Here is a 20687-nt window from a genome sequence, read left to right on the forward strand (position 1 = left end):
GGCTTCTTGTTCTATATACTTTGCACTTTCTTGTGTCTAAAATCCTGCATTCTAGAGACATCTACTTGCACAGGGTCTGCTCTTCCCAGGGAAAACATGGTCTTCCCAGTCAACAGGAGGTTTCCCACTATGTCAGCTGGGGTAATACAACAAAACAAGCCTTCATTCCTCTCTACTGCCCCACTGAAGCCTTTAAGCAGATCAAACCACAAAACGACACAGCAAATAGTAAAAAAAAAAACAAACCCAAAGACCAGCCAAATAATATTTTAGAAACACAGAGCAAATAGTAAAAAAAACAACCAAAGACCAGCCAAATAATATTTTAGAAATGGAGAATGCCTGATGTTTTCTCAACCATTTTTTTAAAGAAACAATGCAGCAATAATAAATGCAGAAGTTTGTACTGGGAAAAGGTTTTTTGCTTGAAAAAAAGTGAAAGTATTTTGTTTGGTTTGGTTTTTTTATTTCATGTATATTTTTTAAAAAAGTTTCTCCATTTGGGGGAAACCTAAATTAATGTATTTTCCACTGCAGCTGCTGGACCAAAGATGTCTGTTACTGCAGCTTCACTGTACAAAATCACACCAAGACTGTGCAGAATCTTGCTACAGCACATTCTCTGCCAGGTACATTACCCTTGGACATTGTGATCTGTACATAAGTGGTCAAACTTACAGAAAGTCTTCCAGAAAACATGCCAGACAAGGAGCACCATCACTTCCTTGCCACTAGGGAGATACATGTCATGATCTCACAGTGGTGAAAGAAAAGAATATAGAAAAGAGAATAAGTACACCTGTATAGAGCCTGCACCTCAAGAAAACAATAGCTTCAAATATTTCAGGGTTATCCCAAAAGTGTCTTCAAAACAGTCAAATTTAAGTCATATATTTCACTCGGCAGCTCATGGAGATAATTTTTAAAGCTGCAGTAATAAAAACAACCTGGAAAGATGTATTATTCGATTAAAATGGCAAGAAAAATATATTCCTGCAAGAAATAAGACAATGCATTGCAGTTGACATCTGAGTTTTCAAGAGCAGATCATAGAGTAATCAAATTCAATTTTATAACGATTCATGAAATGTAAGTTATGTGCCAGATCCTGCACCTGTAGAAATGAAAAACAAGCTCCCATTTCCATGTGCTCTCCAAACCACAGACCAGAAACTCTGATTTTATGCCTCAGAAAATGCATTTGTTTCATTCTCTAATGTTTTTGGTGCAAATGTGCCAGCATACTTCTGTGCTCTGCTAGAAAAATCGATATTCACTGAGATACCTAAACAATTCCTTTAGAAAGAACACATGCAGTTACATTCCCTCCACCTTACCCATGCTGTTCCTGGCCTTTGTAGACGTGCGCTTCAAAATTTCACGTACCTGTGGAAAAAAAAAAGAGTGGGATGACACAAATTCTCTTTTAGCATGACTTTCATCATGGAGCTAGCAAAACCCAAAGCTTTAAAACAGGAGGTTTCTGTAGGATTCATTTGCACATATATTTAATTCATTTTAGCAAGTTTTACTAGTGGATTATCTGCCCTAACATATGTAGGTGAAATCCTGCTGTGTCTCAGCCTTATAAAAGTATATGAAGTGTAAGGACTTTATGGAATAAAATCTGGTTGAAGACTAGAAACAGGGTGTAAACCAGCTTTGAACAATGGAGAGGAGTCAGTAGTTTCCCTTCATAGCATTCCTTACTCCTGAACCACATTACAGCTCCAGAACGGGAATTTCTGACGTATCTATGACTACTCAGTGTTTTGTAAGAACAGAGAACTACATAAACTGATGAAATTAGAAAAGTAGCTACCAACACTCACTAGTAAAGCAAATCCCATTCAGCATAAGATGACAATGATGTGTCACTTTTGTTAACTTACTATTCGGCTGCGGGTAGCGTTGTCAAAAAAGGTGTCTTTGTCTTTGATGTTATATCTGAAACATCGAGAGAGGAAAAAAGATCAGTTCTGTTTTAAGACATGGAAGTAACAAGTCAGATAACATATAAGATTCTAATTAGAATTCATTTAGAAGGCACAGCAAGTAAGAAAAACAGATATTTAAAGGAAATCTAGATGACGTAGTACAGCATAATGGACTGTGCTATTTAAGACTCAGTCACTCAGAGTTCTACCTGGATTGCAGGGATGGTGGGCACAAAAATGCAAAGTTATTAACTAACACAAAATGCCTTTTGCCTAAGAAGAGCCTGTCTATTGTTTACAGAATATGACCTTGTAATATTTTTCTTATAACATCCCCTCAACACTGTAACATTTTGAGGTGATGTTATTGGGTTTCAACCAGCCTAATGAAGAGGTTCATTATTCTTTTCCAGGCAACTAACCAGTCAGCATTTCACTTGCTTTCAAATAACCATTCCACTGGAGTTATGACTTCCCTTAAACCTTAAAACCAACATATATGAAATTAGCTTCCCAGTTTATTCTCCCCCATCAATTTGACTTGCATTCAGAATTAATTAAAATTGTCAGAGGGCAATAAATGATATGGTGGGTCACTGTATTTATTATCAATTTTTATTTATCAGACATAAATACAAGGAGACAACCATTAGGAGAAAAAAAGGAGTGTTTAATGTCAAACTGGGCCCAGAAATATTATTCTGAGTGAAAGGGCAGGTGTCAAGGATTCCTTATCTGCATATTATTAGCCTAGTTTTAATTACTATAATAAATCTATCGAGGGAAAATATTGTCGTATTTCTACTAGCTCTTTCTTTTTTCCAAACAAGCAGTAATATCCTTAACCAAATAACCAGGAATTTGGTGGTAGGATTTTTATATTTCAAGTTAAAGACATGGCTATTTTATTTGGTACACTGCTTCCGGTGCTTTATCCAGCAGAAGGAAATAGAACACAGGGAGAAAGTCTCTGAAACTTAGATTTCTGTTAATCCACTGACAACTTGGATATTTCCTCAGGATTTCCAGAAACACTCAATACATTTCTGAATTTTGACTGAAATATGGGTAGAAATAGATGACGACACTAAAATGATAAATTATAGTATTCTTCATGGTTCATCACAATTTAAAGTACTCACAAATATATTTTCTCTCTGGAAAATGGGTAGGACAGGTTTTTCATCTTGGTGTTTTCTTGTTGTGGCACCTGGGGTTGCAGAGGTTCAGTCAATTTGCACCATATTTCATTTAACGTTTTGAGTACTCCCCCTTCTTCTCTGATTTCATACATCTGAGTGAATAAAACTGCACATTAGCATGTCCCTTCCAAAAATCCACTAAAATGAAGAGAAAAAAAAGAATTTATTATACATATCTGTTTAAACCTGTAATTAAAATCAGTGCTTTCTCAGAAGACATATTTCCATACAATAGCAAGCACCTGAATCCATAGGAGTTGCAGTTCCAAAATGTTCCTCACCTTCACAAACTTCTTCCAGAAAAAAACTCAGCGCAGTGTTGTTAATACAAGAAATATCCCTACTAACTAAACTAGGAGCTGCAGGGAGATGACAGAAAGGCAGAGTCATTATTTTGGCTTTGTAACTGGAAATAAAGGGAGCAAACAAAGCAGGAAGAGCCTTTACCTGCTGCCAATTGTACTGTCAGAGCAGAACAAATCATTTGGGAGTGATAATTGCTAGTATGGTCTGACAGCACTTGAACACATGCCACTAGAAGTGAGGATGTCAGGCTCATGGCTATGGAGCTGTTCCAAGAGAAAGGATCTTTCACTGATACAGATTGATTTGAAATGCCTGAGCTTCTCAAAGATATGAAGGTATTTCTTCCTGAAACACAGACAACCTCCCCAAACATGAGTTTATGCCCTTCTCACGAGACAGCCCTTCCACCAGCTTGGTTGTCTTCTGGACTCATTCAGGGACCTTCGTGTCCTTCTGAAATTGTGGGGCTCAGAATTGCACACAGCACTCATGGTGAGCCTGCTCCAATGCTGAGCACAGCAGGATGATCCCATCTCTGACAGGCTGGTGATGCTGTGTTTGATGCACACCAGGATGGGGTTGCCCCCTGGGCTGCCAGGGCACACACTGCTGACTCACATTAATCCTGCAGCCCCACATCCCTCCAGTCACTCCTCTCCCAGTTTATACTTGTGCCTGTCAGAACCCAGCAATACTTCTTGTTGAATTTCATGCTATTGAATATTGCCTGATACTCCAGTCAACCTAGATCCCTCTTCAAGGCTTCTCATCCCAACTGCACCTTCCATTGTCAGTAAACTTATCAATGGTGCATTCAAAGCCTGCATCCAGGTCATTGATATAGATACTGGACAGAACTGGCCCAAGAATTGATCCCTGAGGTCATCAGCCAAATGCAGACCCTTCTATTACAACCCACTGAGCCCTGTCCTTCAACCAGTTCTTCACCCAGTGCTCCATGTACCTGCTCATCTCACAGTTAGACAGCCTATCCAGAAGGATGCTGTGAGGGACAATATCAAAGGCTTGACTAAAATCCAGAAAAAAAACCCAATTACATCTAATGCTTCCTCACCTTCCACTAGGCATGAAACATGATAGCAGGATATAAAATTTTTCCCTTTGTGAAACCATATTGACTGTGCCTAATGAATGCATTGTCCTTTAAATGCCTTTCAATTGCACCTGGTATGATCTTCTCCATAACTATTGCAAGTACTGAGGTTACACTAACAGGTCTGTGGTTTCCTGGGTGTTCCCTCTTACCCTTCTTTGCTCATTATAATAACACTGGCTAGCTTCCAGTCAGCAAGTACCTCCACAGACTCCTGAGACCTTTGGCAAATGATTGAAAGAGGCTGGGCTAAATACTTCAGTACTCTGGGATGATTTCACAAGACCCTGTGGACTTATGAACATTCAGCTGATACAGACAGTCCCTTAGAAAGTCAGTGTTCACAAATGGAAAGTCTTGGCTCCCTCACAGTTGTGATCCTCTGACTCAGAGGACCAGGCAGCCCAAGGTAGATCAATGATATTAAAGACTGAGGCAAAAAAAAGAATTGCAGGCCTCCACTTTTCCTTCATCCCTATTTGTCAGGTGATTATCTTCAACAAGTATTGGTCCAATATTTCCCCTAGACCTCCTCTTGCTATTAACATAATTTAGAAAGCCATTTTTTTGTATGATACAACACTGGCCAGTTTCAACTCTAGATGAGCCTTTCATATTTTCTCCCTGAATATGTGAACCACAGCTCTGTAATCTTCCTTGTTTCTAGAGATGGTGCAATTTCTTTTTGTTCTTGATTTCCATGAGGAGTTCCCAGTTCATGGGACTGGACTTCTGCTCCACTTGTTTGGCTATGACATGCTGGGCACTCATGGACCCCTAAGCCCTCAAAAGCAGATTTCCAGGAAACACTAACTAGCTTCCTGTGTGGCTTTAAGTTTGCTCTCTTGAAATCTAGAGTAACAATTCTGCTGATCTTTTCTGTCATTAAACTGAATATTTAAAATTCGACCATTTTCTAAGCAATGTAGCCAAGTCATCCTTCTACTATGGTATCTCCCACAAGTCCTTCTCTAGTTACAAGTATCAAGTCTAGGAGGGCACCTTTCCCAGCTGGCTCACTGAATCCTTGTGATGAGTTACTGTCTTCAGCACACTTCAGGGATTTATCAGATTTGCTTATCACAGCAGTACAGTATTCCCAGTTAATGTATGGAAATTTGAAATTTCCCATAAGGTCAAGGGCTGACTAAATCAAAAGTTTCTCCTAGTTGCCTGATAACAATTCATCAGCCCTGTCATGCTGGCAGGGTGAGCAATACTAAATACCCACAACATCTGCTTTGCTTTCCATCTCCCTAATCCTCCCCCAGAAATTTTCAGCCATATAATCCTCCAAGGGCTGTGCAGACAGATTTTTACCTTACATACAGTACAACTCTCCACCTCTCCATCTCTGCCTATCCCTCCTGAACAGACCCTTAGCCTCCATCCTAGCACTCCAGTCATGGGACTCATTCCCTCCAGGTTCACTAATGCCAGAGACATCACAGCTCTGGGAATGGAGGAATGCTCCCAGTTCTTCCAGTTCATTTCTCATACTGTTTGTTTCATATACTCGTATTTGAGTGTGGCCCAATCTCACTCACCAAAAAAAATCTGTATTATCCAGAAGTTTATATAGAGTTACAAGGGCTCAAAAGGTACCTCTTCCCAGCATGTCCTGTGTCCTTATAGATGATTTAAGACTGAACATTTGAATAAAAAAACACTTTTGCAACCAATTCATTGTGTTTAGAGGTAAATAAAAAATTTCCACTGTAGTGGGAAAAGCATTTTTATCACTTCATGGGATTCTTGAATATATAAAAATAACATCACATAAAATACCTAATGTGCCCTGAGAACAATGTTTTGTCTTTCTGAACAAAAATAGAATTTTCTTTTTAGTGGTTACTGGCTGAATTTTTCATTTTATATTGCCAAATTTCCAAAGTACAAGATTTCAGTTTTTCAAAGTTGATTCTTGTTTCCTTCAAATGAAATTCCTCTTCCAACTGTCTTCAATTGCAAAAAACCTAAGACATGAACATACTTTTCCTGTCAATTTTGCTTTCTTGTAGTGCACTGGTAGCACTGTCACTTGTGCATTAGAGATAACAGAAAAATAATGTAGTCAACAAGAATTGTCAGCAATCTTCTTAAAAATGTCATATCACTTTTAAGTTATACAAAATAGGGTGAACTTTCAGAAAAATTGAGATCTCTTTCCTAGTTGGTAGACATATTTCATTTCATATTCTGGTACACACCAAAATAAATTAGAAGTACAAACCTGATTACTGTTTTCATAACTGCTTAATCAAAGACTGCATGTTCATACTATTCAATAATCGTTGGTACCTAGCACTCCATCAGGAATTGTAGTGATAGGACATCACAGACTTTAGAGAAGACTTCAGGCAATGACCAGCTATCGTACTATCTTCCATACTACACCTCACCTTTGAGGAAAGTTCCTTGACAAAAATCCAAAAAGTTACTGCCTTCTCAGCTTTCAAACCCCTCCTTAAAACTCACCTCTGTCATCACTCTTCTGAATGCAGACTGTCAGCCAGCTGCCTTTGTGGCCTTTGAAAATCCTTTGGAAATCCCATCTTAAAAATTATTCTGGATAGTAAATCATCTCAAAATATTTAGTAATGTGAAAGAACCAGTAACAGCTCATTCACTCTGATTTTTTGAAATCAAGTAACTCCATGGCCTTCTGTACATTTAACTGCCATCCTGATCCCCCTTCCTTCAGTCATACAACTTGTTGATAGGAAATGGAAGATACTTACCTTTTTAGTGGGCATTTTTATTTTAAGGATTTCTGCTTCTCGACTAAGCACTTGCCAAGGTGCATGTATACGGACAAAACTCAATCCTTGGCTCTTATTCTGAAACATAAAAAAAAGTGAAAACAATGTGCTAAGTATTACTGAAGAGACCACAGTAATAACGTTGCAAGATGTCAGCTCCAACTAAATCATTCAACAGTAGGCAATCACAGTGAAAAACCAACTTCTGTTACAACTGGGCTTCAAAGTGACATTTGCTTTAAAAGCTGAATCTTCTAATGTTCTGAAAGCCATTAATCTACTGCTTGCAGTGTAGCTGTGTGTGCATGGCAATGACAGAAGGCTACAGGTCCAGATTTTGGAGTCACATGAAAGAGAAACCCTCAAGCTACAGCTTTTTTGTGTATTGATATTTTATAAGCTACCTGACTTCTTTAGTGGGATTTTGTGTCCATCTCAACCAATAAAGAAAAAACACTTCTCCTGCTCTGGGTGGGCTTTGCTTTAGGTTTCCATTTCATTTTTGACCTAGTGCTTGCTGGATACTTCATCAGATTGGTAGTTCCTTACAGGGGTCAGGGACAACATTTATTGCCCTAAATATCTGTGGTTAGAGTAGCAACCCTAAACAAAACATGCAAATTTAACTTCTGAAGAGGAACATGAGCCTAATGTTTACGTAAATAACTGCTTAGCTGTGCAGGGGCATAAGACTGCAGGAGAGGGCTTTGCACAGCCAGTTTGCTGCAAGTTGAGCTGTTGAGAGGGTGAGGCCCTGGGAACACATCTGAGCTACACAGAGACACTCTGAGAGCAGAAAGCAGCTCCCCTGGAAAAAATAGGAAAACTAAATGTATGCAGATTGAGATACAGTTTTCCTCAATGCACACAAATAAATTATATCAGTAAATAATACAAATGAATTCTTACTGTGTAGATATAGGGAAGAACTGTTGGGAGAGAGAATAGAAAGAGAGTATCGGAGAAGTCTTAAGGTGATGGCTACCATGGTATGTCTCATACTACACATCACCTTTGAGGGAATTTTCTTGACACAAATCCAGATACCTACTGCCTTCTCAGCTTTCAAAGCACTCCTTAAAACTCATATCTGTCATCACTCTTCCGAATAGAGATGGTCAGCGCATATCCTTTTGAGAAGGATGTGGAAGTAGACACAGGAAGACTTTCAGGAAGAATTTCTTCACAGAAAAGGTGGTCAGGCATTGCTCAAGGAGGTGGTGGAGTCACCATCCCTGGAAGTGTTCAAGAAATGATGGGATGTGGCACTTAGTGCTACGGTTTAGCTGGCATGGTAGTGATCAGTCAAAGGTTGAACTCAATGATCCTGGAGGTCTTCTCCAAACTAAATGATTCTAGAATTCTGTGATTCAAAGTCTTAATTAATGCTAAGGTTAATGATCTTTTTGTAGCTGTGTAGTCACTGTTGCTTTGCATTTTCCCACCCATATATGTAAGGATCAGGAGAGCCCCCTCCATTCAGGGAAGCAGGAACCTCTATTTGCACTACCTCATATACCCTGAAATTAAGAAGTGAGACAAGAAAACTGAAGCAGCTTGTCCAACTTGATGAGAAACATAGCTGGGTCATGTGAAAGGCTTAAAATGCAGGAAGGAAATTGATCTGTCAGAGTGAGTCCAGAGGAGGCCACCAAGATGGTTAGAGGGATGAAACATCTCCCCTACAAGGAAAGGCTGAGATTGTTCAGCCTGGAGAAGTGAAGACATGGCCTAACTACAGCCTTCCAGTCCCTGAAGGAGCCTACAGGAGCGATGGAGAGAGACTATTTACAAGGGCCTGGAGTGACAGAATAAGAGGGAATGGCTTAAAACTGGTTTTAGGAAAGATTGGGATTAGGAAGAAATTCTTTCCTGTGTGGGTGATGAAGCACTGGCACAGGTTGCCCAGAGGACCTGTAGATGCCCCAACCCTGGAAGTATACAAGGGCAGGTTGGATGAGGCTCTGAGCAACCTGGTCTAGCAGAAGGTGTCCCTGCCCATGGCAGGGAGTTGGAATGAGATGATCTTTAAGGTCCCTTCCAACCCAGGCCATTCTGTGTTTCTTTGAAATGTTAGACTTGGGTGCCTCACCTGTGCATAGCTTCTATTATACAAACAAACAGTTGCATGTGTCTAGACAAAGAACATTAACAGACATAGCTTAAGGTCACTGTAATCAGCCTGACTCTACAAAGCTGGGAATTTAGGCCATATATATGGAAAAGTAGCATCTTCTGTTGAAAATTGACTCCAAGGAAGTTCCCTTTCTCAAAAGTTTTGAGTTAAGAGAAGTTTTAAACAGAAGTAACACAGTGTAAATGTATGTCTAAAACTAAAAGACCACTTAGCACATTTGCCTCAGGAAAGCCACTCCTCTCAATGAGTTTTTGTTTGTTTTGCATAAAATTTATATCAGTTTCCAAGGTTGTATTATGTCACATTGGCATCAACATTTTAGAATGAGTTTTTAATATTTTCAATGTATAAATGCTTACAATTTCACACAAATACCAAAGAAGCATTTGCTGAATGTTTTTGAATGCTTCCTGATTTAAATAAGTAAATAAATAAACAAATAAACAAATAAAAAAACTAGATGAAAATCCTACTATTCTTATTGCAATCATTTTGCCTTTATTTCCCTTATAGCTGCAACATGAACTTCGAAGATCACTATCTCACTTTCAGCTAACTTTTCTTCATTGCACCAAGGCTATTTTAAAGTGCAGAATGAGCTGCAGAATGTCTCTTTTATCAGCTCACTGGGGAAGTCAGCTTTAAGAGAAGGAAGTAAAAATTCACTGGGCATGAGCAGATGTTCTGGTAATCATTTGCTGAAAATAGATTAATAACAGATGAGAGTTTAAATTTCAGTGGGTGAAGATCAGGAGGTTTCTTGTCAGCTTTTGGCTAAAATCAAGCATGTGTCCTCTGTCTGGGGGACTATATTCCACATTGGCAAGAGGAGGGACAGTGTGATATAATTGGTTGTTTCCAGCTCAGGCTCATATGACTACACAGATTGCAAATAAAATCAGTCAAATAATTTGAGATAAAAGACCAGATGAAGAATATGACCTTTTACATTTGAACAACATTAATGTTGGAAAGTTGTGCTGTTCACGAAGTGATATCAGATGCTGAGGAATCAGATCATTAAAAATCTTTAAAAGTTTTAAAAATCATCGCATGATAGGAAATGGAGATCATTTTAATCAAGACTAAAGCTGAGTAAATAAAGTAGAGAAAACAGGACCAGGTGATTCCTGTTGCATGATAAACAAAAGAGGCAGAACAATGGATTGCTGAATATTCACTTGGGGATTACTAGAACCTTATCTCCCACTTCTTCCTTTATTTTCCTAATATAAAAATTTATCGAAGAAATTGAAATTAAGTTTTAAATCATCAATCTCATATCATATTTCAAGAGATAAACCATTTATGGGATCACCAAAACAAAAACCTATCCAGCCTCTGGTAAGGCTCCTTTCCCCACTTTTCAAGCCATCACCTGCAGCAGTTCCAGGTGTCTGTTTGCATGTGCTTTTTGTCATTATCGTTATGATGTCTGGCAAAGAGCTCCTCAGCTGACCTATTCCCAGAGGCCTTATTGTATTACAAACACCACCAAAGTTTAGGACTTGCTTTTCTCATTGCCAGAGTGGATTTATTACTGTCTACTGGAGACATCCACTAAATGGTGTCATCTGGTTCATCACCTGAAATGATCAAGGTACATGTGTTCATCAATTTGCTCTAATGAAATGCTGTCAGTCTTCTAATCTGAATGCTCACAGTCACCACTGCTGATTCATTGTACTCCAGATGTGTCACTAAAGCCAACATGTAGTGCTGGTTAACATTATTCTTGTTAGACCATTCAGTTGTTATTTAATACAGCCAGCCCTGATCGAGTCCTTTTTCACTTACAGCTGATGTCCCCCAGGACTTTATCCTTGGCCCTGCATTGTTCTATGTCTATATCATTGCACTCCATGATTATATTATTCAAATGACCAAGTGTTCCTATGTAGATGACAAACAGATTTGTTGCTCTCATGATCCCTTCTCTTTGGTCAAATCTATATTCCATACTACAGAGTTCTTCCAATACATTTCAAGAGTGGAAGCTTTTCAGTAAGTTGGTTCAGAATTATTCAAGATATAAATACATCTTGGCTTCTTTTCTGTTTTCTAAAGCTGAATTTGGTTTTCCCATTTCAATAGGAAAACCCAGCATTTAAGTCACATGGAAGGAAATCTGGAAGGTCTGATTTGTTTTTCAATCAGCACATGAAGAAAAATCTATCATGTATTTCTTTCAGTCTATCATGTATCCCTAGTAATTTAAAGCAGGACTTTAGCAGCAGTCTACATTGCTTTTTTTTTTTTCTTTCTTAGAGTGGAAATGCATAGGCTGAATAAAATTCAAATTTCTCCAAGGAGACTTCTTCTATCTTTCCTTCCTTAACAGTAAAATACATTAACACCTGCTTCAACTGCAAGTCTAAGATTTATTTCAAACTTATCATCATCAAGGCCATAGTAGAAAAAAAAAAGGGATGAAAACTACAAAAGCTCTTATATGCATGTATATAAAGGATGTACTCCTATTGATTATAATTTGATTAATGATAACTCAAAAAGTGATTGTTGCTTTTACTAAAAGCTGAAAGTTCTGAAAGATAGCAAGGCAAGAACAACTAAGGAGGTTAAGTTTATTTAGACACCTCTAATATGAGCTAAATCATATGATACTAAAGACATTGTATTTGTTAGTCACAGTCAAGAGAACAGGAAGGACAAAGCCAATAATTTTACTCAGGGAGAGCCTCAGACCTTTTTTTGTGGTTAGCATATTGCTCCTAGGAGCTCTGCAAATAAAAAATTCATTGCTGGATGCTGCATTTTAGTATTTCTCATTAATTCCTCACCATGAAATCACTAATCACTCATCTTATATTTAAGGAATATAGTTATATACAAATTGTATATTAAAGAAAGGGTTATTTTGAAATATTTGTCCAGAGAAATAGATTTCTGCTGTGTATCGAAACAGGAAGAAAAGGTGACATTGAAGTGTAGAAAGAAGATGAAAAGAAGTGAGTGACTCCTGTCTAAGGGAGTCCAAGGGAACTGCTAATCTTGCTTATGATTAAAATAAATATATATATAGGAAATGGAAAGGCATAAATCATAAAACCTGAAGCAGGTAAACTTCCTTCTTGAAAAGACAAACTGATTGGACTCTAAACATTGCATCCTTCAGAGATTATTAAATACCAGAAAAATAGCAGCCACATACAGATAGCAACTTTCTAATGACCTCAGTTAATATAATGAGACATCTTTTTCTGACATATAAATAGATATATACAGCCACACTAGGAAAGCAATGGCAGGACAGTTTGTAGAGATTTTTAAAAAAAACAAGACAGGTCCTGGAAACTCAGTAAAAGTAATCATCTTCCCCTCTATTTCATCACCAAATGGATCAGTCACGTCTGCAAATGCAATTGTTCAAAATTAATGTCTGCTCTCCTGATAGCAGCTCTGGAAATTAAGGCAAATAACAATGGGATGTGATAGTGCAAATAAAATGCAATTTCTTGCTATTATCACAGAACTCTGGTCACAGTCATCTTACAGAAGCAGAGCCAAATGCTGAGCTGTTGGCAGCCAGCACAGGTAGCTGTGGGTTGCATGACACAGCACTGTCAGATTCAGACAGAAACTGCCAAAGTGTCTGTGTTTTGTGCCAAATGTATTGAATCTCTATCTGTACAAGGGTTGGTGTTTTTCTGTTCCTAAAGTTTTGTATCCAAGATACAAAACCAGTTCATCACAAAGCATGTATATCAAAGTGTGTGCCAACTGCATTAGGAAAAGGAATTGCAGGGCACTAGTCCAGATGAGACATCAAGCCCCAGAATGCTTTGACATGGAGATGTCAGCCCAGAGTAAATCCCTGCTCATGTTATCTCTGTAATTGCAGGCAAGTAATTTAATTCTGTCTCTGATTAAATGAAGATAATGGAACTTCACTATATCAAAAGGCATTTGTGAAGATAAATATGTTAGATTGAGAAGGGCTCAAATAACACAATAAAAAAACAAGAGTATGGCTACATACAATGCATCATATAATTTTCACATTTTCCTTCAAAAAACTGTAGTCCTTTTACCTTTCATCAAACGTTTTCTTTTATATTTTCATTTCTCTGAGGTATACATTTACCTTACTGGGTATATAGACATGGTCAAGTCCAGATTTCAGACCTGAAGCAAAGGTACAATAATTTACACATTTTGGCTATTTGCCTTGCTCTTTCTCAATTTCTACCAAGAGTAACAGTATAAATGTCCTGTTTATTTGACTCAGTCCCATCCATGAACACAAAGAATTAAGGAATATGCTAGTGTGTGTAAGCATAGAACAGAACACCTTGGCATGAAAGATCTGGACGTAACACTTAAAAGGAAACTGTATAATCCCAATTTCTCATAGTGGGATGAAACAGCTGAGTTTGCTCATCCTTTGCAGTGTTTCTTCATGGTATTACATCCAACCAAAATCTTCCCACTCATGTATAGACAGGGAGTGTCTCTGAATGGAAGATGATACAGGAAGCCTAAAAACACAGGTGTGTTTCCCCTGAAGAAGATGGAAAATTTTGACAGCAAATACCAGAATGTAAATGAGCTGTTAGAAACTCAAGCACAAATGTAGAATAGGTTGTTAAATCTGCCAAACACAGGCACAGACCTGTGCATTACTCAATGCAGAACCTATATGGAGGTGAGTAAAAAATACATCAGGGTTGTAATTCATTTTAATTCTTTCAAAATACACATTTTGGATTTAAAAATGAGTGCACTTCCCTTATTATATTCCAAATGTTTCTCTATGGCCACTAATCACTACAGCATGAAAAATGTGATTGATAAATGTTGTTTAGAAAAACTTTATCATCAAATTTCTACTATGCCCATAACACAAATTTCTTGCTACAAAACATAGCACAATTTCAGTAAGTGTTCTGAGAATGAAGAATACCAGAAATAACAATAAAACGCAAAATTGAGAATTCCCCAAGCCAATTCAAACTGCCTCAGAGAGGAAAGGAGGAGAATGTCTACTCTGCCACTTCCTGTATTTTGGCAGCATCTCTGGAAAATCATGTAATCACCTGGCCTGGCTACATTCAGTGTCAAATCAGCTAGAAAATAAGCCAATATTCTGTAAAATACACAATATCAAAATTGATTATGAGTAATAAAATCAACAAACTACTTGAGGACTAAGAGTTAACATTAAAAAGGCTGAAACATAATTCTGCTTGAGGGAATGAGACACTCTAATCTGCACAGAGATTTATATCCTAAACAATTTTCCAGATGAAGCAGTAAGATCATGGAAGTCAATCTTTAGACCAGATAACAGGCATGTTACCAGTAGGGGGATTAGTGAAACAGGACTGAATCCCCAGTCTAGTAGATTCAATTTCAAGAAAAAAAAAAGATTTGGAAAAAAAGAAAAAAATAAATAAGATTTAGTTAAGACACAAAACTGGAAAACAGAGGAATGATACCTTGAATATTGCTTCATCACTCAGTACTTGATCTGGGCTATCAATGAACAAGCATATAGAAGGATGATTTAATTTTGCATTGAAAGAATTTAAATTTCAAATTAGCAAAAAGATTTTAGAGTGTTTAATTTATAAGGGTTAACAGAGAGTACAAATGCATTTCATTTAATAAGTATATTCTCCTAATCACATGCTACAAGCCTTTCCAGGGTGGTGTGTCCTTTTGAGGTCTCACTAAAGATCAGTAGCAGTGAGAGGAAGGTTGGCTCTATTTGCAGAGGCTTGACTGGGAGGGGATTAAGCTGAAAATAATCAAAGTATTTGGGCTGGTTTGTTTGCTGGCAGGGAATTCAAAACCTCTCTGTCCAGCTACAGCCTCAGTGTAAGCAGGGAAAGATGGGGAAGAAACACTGGATGTTGCACAGTAACATTTTGGATAAGGCAACAGGTCCTGGGGTGGATAAATAATCAGTTAAACAATGGAAACTGGGAGGAGGAGAACCTGCACTGCTGAAAAAAGAAGTTACTGAAGGGATTTTGCAGTGTCAGCACTATACAACATCATCTTAAATGGCCTGGAAATAGATGAGCAGTGAGAAGGCAAACTGTGCTGACAAAGTTTGTTAGGGTAGCAAAGATAAGGGCAGACTGGGAGAAATTATAGAAAAGCTTAGTAAGAGTAAGAGCCTGAACAAATGGCAAATGGCTCTCAGTGTAAGTGAATATGAAGCAATATCTGTGGGATAAATCCAGAATGATATAGAAGATGCTGTGCTCTGATTTGACCTATAGCAGCTGAAAATCCCTTGAGAAATGTTGGCTCAGTATTTTCTAAGAGCCAAGAAGTAAAGCAAAAATTACATCTGTTAGGAAATGTATAGAGACTAAGGAAAAAAACCATTCAGATACAGCTGCATCCACATCTTGAACTCAATGTGCACTCTGTCTCATCACCTCCAAAGAGATAAGTTAGAACAAAAATGGGTTCAGAGGAGGGCAACAACCACCATAAAAGCCTTGCTATGACAGCTATATAGGGATCACTGAAAAGACAGACCTTTTGTTCTGGAAACTTAAGGAAGTTATTGCAGAAGTCTATAAAATCATGCATGATAAGGAGATGGGGTGTGGATGGACTGCTTAGTGTCTCTATCAGAGCAAGCACTAAAGGGCCTCAAACAAAGCCAGATTAAAAATAAACAAAAGGACATAGATATCATTGCAGTGGGTAGTACCTCTGCCTTGTCAAAAGACTTTGTGGGGGCAAAAACTGAATAATGTTTCAAGAAAAGCCATAGCAGACATTGGAACAGAGATTCTCAGAAGGTTAACAGGTAGGCAAACTACATCCCATAGTACCTGAATTGAAAGTAGTCATCATCAGGAGTACATTAAAGTGTCATAAAGGTTTTTAGCATTCCTGTTGTTTCCTAAACATTTGACCATAGCAACAGTAAGATTCACAGTACTGTGTTGATGGACTCTCTCAAAACACAAGATCATTTTATTGTCATTATGCCAAATCTAATAGGAAGGACTTTAAGACTTTCTTTCTCCCCAGTGTCTGACCTCCTACTGCCTACTATCATCTCTTCTCCAATTAACCACATAGCCAAAAAATACATAGTAAGTGATCCAACTGTCCCACCCTTGGACAGATTATAGGCTGTTGTGGTCATGGGGGGTCACCTTGATGACAAGAAGGGGCTGGTTAATAGCTGTCTGACTGTAAGCTATGTTTGCCAGATTTAGCTCTCATCTCCATCACCATGAACTCAGAGTCACTCTGCAGCTAAAAAAGAAGACAGTAGCCAGTCAGAATATACAAGTGCCAATTTGCTCCTTTGTAACACACAGGTTAAAACCATATTTTAGTATATTATATTAACAAAAACATATTTTATTAAACATTTGCTTTTTGATTGGCATTGAAATATGAAGATTTATGTAGAAAGCTGAACAAGTCATCTCTAGAGATGCAAGGGTCAGGTGGGTCATTAACTTTCAATTATGAAAAGTTACTTAGCAGAATGGATGCAGAATATGAATATTAACCTGATACAATGCCAAAGTATTTTTTGCCTTCGGGGAAATGAATTAGCAAAGAAAAGATGTAAGATTTGTTGTTCCAAACCTGGTGGTATCAGACAAATTGGAATTCACAGGAAATCACTACCAGATTTTGTAACATACACTGATAGCAATAAGTACCTTCATCCACATCTTATAAACCATTTTATACCTCATTAGAAGTACTCTGCATTTTGCCATTTTCATAAATCTTTTTGCTTGTTTTACATCAGCTCACTCAAAGAAAATCACATAACAACTCTGTCTAGACAGCCTTTTAAAAATATGTATTGCATCACAGAGACCATTTTTGTACTTTTGTTTTGGCATATTTCTGCCATATTTTTCTATACTTCTACCATAGTGATTTTCTGATAAATAGTAGAAGTTCAGAAAAGGGAGGCTAAGCAATAAAGACACATGCACACTATGCTAGGCTATGGCTTGATAATGGGAAGGTGTGTTCAGCAACAGAACACCTAAATCATAGAATCATAGAATGGTCTGTTTTTGTACTTTTGTTTTGGCATATTTCTGCCATATTTTTCTATACTTCTACCATAGTGATTTTCTGATAAATAGTAGAAGTTCAGAAAAGGGAGGCTAAGCAATAAAGACACATGCACACTATGCTAGGCTATGGCTTGATAATGGGAAGGTGTGTTCAGCAACAGAACACCTAAATCATAGAATCATAGAATGGTCTGGGCTTTAAGGGACCTTAACTTAAACCCTATTTCTATCAGTGTGTGGCTATTGTGCCTTGTCCTGTCACTCCAGGCTCTTGTAAATAGTCTCTCTCCATCTTTCTTTCAGGCCCTTCAAGGCCTGAATTAGGTCAATCCTCCAGGCTGAATAATCCCAGCCTTTCCTCATAGCAGAGGTTCTCCATCCCCCTAATCATCTTGTGGCCTCCTCTGGACTCTCTCCAACAGGTCAATGTCCTTCCTGTGCTGAGGACCCCAGAGCTGGATGCAGCACTCCAGGTGGGTCTCACCTGAGCAGAGCAGAGGGGCAGAATCTTGACCAAACTCAGGAGAGTTTTTCAGGGTCTGCCTGTTGCTCAGTGAATAAGGATGCTCAAGCCAAATCATTCCTGTAGGTTACACATTGCAATCCTTAGACATGTCCCAGACACATTGTCTCTAATGCTTTTCCTTCTATACATGAGAGAGCACCTCATTGAGAGCTAAGTCAAAGCTTTCAGAAATCAATGGAGAACCAATGTTATTAAGGTCTGCAGAATTGAACCATCTTTTTAAAGCCCTGATAGAGTCACACACTTAAGTTCACATCTTAAGCACGTCCTTTAAGAGCATTCACAACTGAACATATGGGAAGTCATTTCTGCAGCAAAACTCTTATGCTAACTCTTGGGTGCCTCAGTAGAGTGTGCTCCTAAGGACTTAAGAGACTGCTTGCTTGAGAAAGAACCTCAGGACATGTTCTCATAAAAACCTGCTATGGCATTCACTGTCCTCACGTCCTTCATCTCTGGAGAAGTGTTACACACATGAACAGTTCAGAGCTGACCATACATTAAGTATATCATTAAGTTTATAAAAAAAAAGATGTATCAGGACTGATATCAAAAGAAAAAGTGGGAGGAATTGTTTTGCCTCCCTCCTCCTCTGCCTTGCTTTGGCAATCTTCAGTAAACCTAGACATCTCAAGAAAACTCTGGTCCACTTGCAGAGGGGATGACTTTCTCTGTCTGTCCAATACTGTCACAAGATGCCTTTTGTTTTTGACATGCATTAGGGATGAGAGATTTAGAGTTATTCCACAAAACTGGGAGCAAAAAAAAACCAACAAGGAAAAAAATTAGCAGATTTAAGCAGTAATTAGTAAACAATAAGAGATGAGGAGACTAAGGCATGGCAAAAAATTAGCTGAAGATTTTGGTTTGCTAAAAAATTGTGTCTTTGTCTTCCATTACCACATATCCATACTGGCAGCAAAAAATCAGCTGCATATTTTTGTTTGCTAAAAAATTGTGTCTTTGCCTTCCATTACCACATATCCATACTGGCATTTATATTACACAAATAGTGGTTTTGTGGTCAAGGATAATTTAAATGCATTGTAATATCTTAACCATAAAGTTCTTTGGTCAGATCAAGGTCTCATTGATACAAGTGTGAGAGGATAGCACATATCACTAATCAGCTGCATATTTTTGTTTGCTAAAAAATTGTGTCTTTGCCTTCCATTACCACATATCCATACTGGCATTTATATTACACAAATAGTGGTTTTGTGGTCAAGGATAATTTAAATGCATTGTAATATCTTAACCATAAAGTTCTTTGGTCAGATCAAGGTCTCATTGATACAAGTGTGAGAGGATAGCACATATCACTAATTTTTTGTACTTCTACTGTGATTTATCTTGGCTACTCTGTTCAATTTTCTTATATTCGAATGATAATCATGGTAATGCAGAATCCATCTTTTTCTTCTGTGTTTATTCCAAACATGCTGGATTCTCATCTGTCACACAACCCAATGGTAATATAAATAGCAGCAACCACACAGATCCAGATCTGGTTATATAACTTTTTCACATCATGTGAAAACATTAAAAATATAACTTTAAGTTTAGCGTTTGCTATTGAAAATATTGAGTGGGGCTTTTGCCAAAAAAATTCACATGTCAATCACAGATAACTGCACAGATGTTTTGGCTGAAGTAGGTTTCAACTGGAACATTCACACGTGTACAAAATGACCTCTTAATACTGATAGGATATTATGATTTTAGAGCTTGCTTAAATTTTGTTTGAACAAAAGCTGTTGGCTAAATATTTGCAACGTGTTAGCTCTTTTCAAATATTTTTAGAGATTGTTTACCAAAAAATATACCACTAACTTCAATGCTTCCTTTTGACTAAAAATACAAACATACATACACAAGTTTACATATCTCTGAAGGTCTAAAAAGTGTCTTAATTCTCCTTAAGTCCACACATTACTATAGATATAGAGACATACACATGCACAGTATATATATATATACACAGTTTTATACATATATATATCTCCATATTAGTAACCCCTGCTTGAACTTTGACCCTCTAGGGAGACTACAGTGACATTCAAACTTTCTCCTCCTGCCCCCATCAAAGGAGAAAACACCATTTGGGCTTTTCATGTTTCCATGTCCACTCCAGCACACTTTGCCTGCCTGTACTTAATATATTTATGTCAATATCTAATGATGCATTTGCCAAAACCTGCTTTCTGGAGAAAAATAATACAAATTTATGGAACTACTGCACCTTTTGCTATCAACTTAGCAAAATGGGTTGGCAAGCAACATTTCATGACTATAAAATTCTACATAACTTAATTGGTATGAAAACGGGTTGGTAAGCAACATTTCATGACCATAAAATTCTACATAACTTAATTGGTATTTATGTTATGATTAATAAATAAAGTTTTAGAATTCATTAAAAGTAGTCTATAATAAACACAGCTGGTAGTGTCCCAGGCAAGTTACAGAATAAAGGCACCAATTTGTTGAGGGAGAAAAGCTGAAGAAGTACATAAATTGTGTGAAGGTAAGAAAAAATCATGTTAAGAACAGAAGCCATGAGAAGCACACTTTCAGTTGTGTGAAATAACTGCAAAGATGAATACAGACATGCTGCTAAGGGAAAAATTCCCATTTTTCACTCTCATTCTCCTTCACATG

General features: G+C 37.7%; 1 protein-coding gene across 1 annotated transcript in view; it reads right to left on the reverse strand.

Moving 5' to 3' along the window:
* The window catches only part of LOC103797319 (anoctamin-2-like), a gene marked incomplete at its 3' end in the record, with an annotated part of 134570 nt that overhangs the window by 94822 nt on the left and 19061 nt on the right, over positions 1–20687 (reverse strand). The window contains exons 4-7 of the mRNA XM_009069522.1: positions 7301–7399; positions 3080–3231; positions 1893–1947; positions 1338–1386 (exon numbers count right to left, since the gene is read on the reverse strand). Coding sequence (XP_009067770.1) covers positions 1338–1386; positions 1893–1947; positions 3080–3231; positions 7301–7399 — 355 coding nt within the window. The remainder of the gene's footprint in view (positions 1–1337; positions 1387–1892; positions 1948–3079; positions 3232–7300; positions 7400–20687) is intronic.

The sequence above is a fragment of the Acanthisitta chloris genome, unplaced genomic scaffold (assembly GCF_000695815.1).
Source record: "Acanthisitta chloris isolate BGI_N310 unplaced genomic scaffold, ASM69581v1 scaffold3712, whole genome shotgun sequence".
Classification (NCBI taxonomy): Eukaryota; Metazoa; Chordata; class Aves; order Passeriformes; family Acanthisittidae; genus Acanthisitta; species Acanthisitta chloris.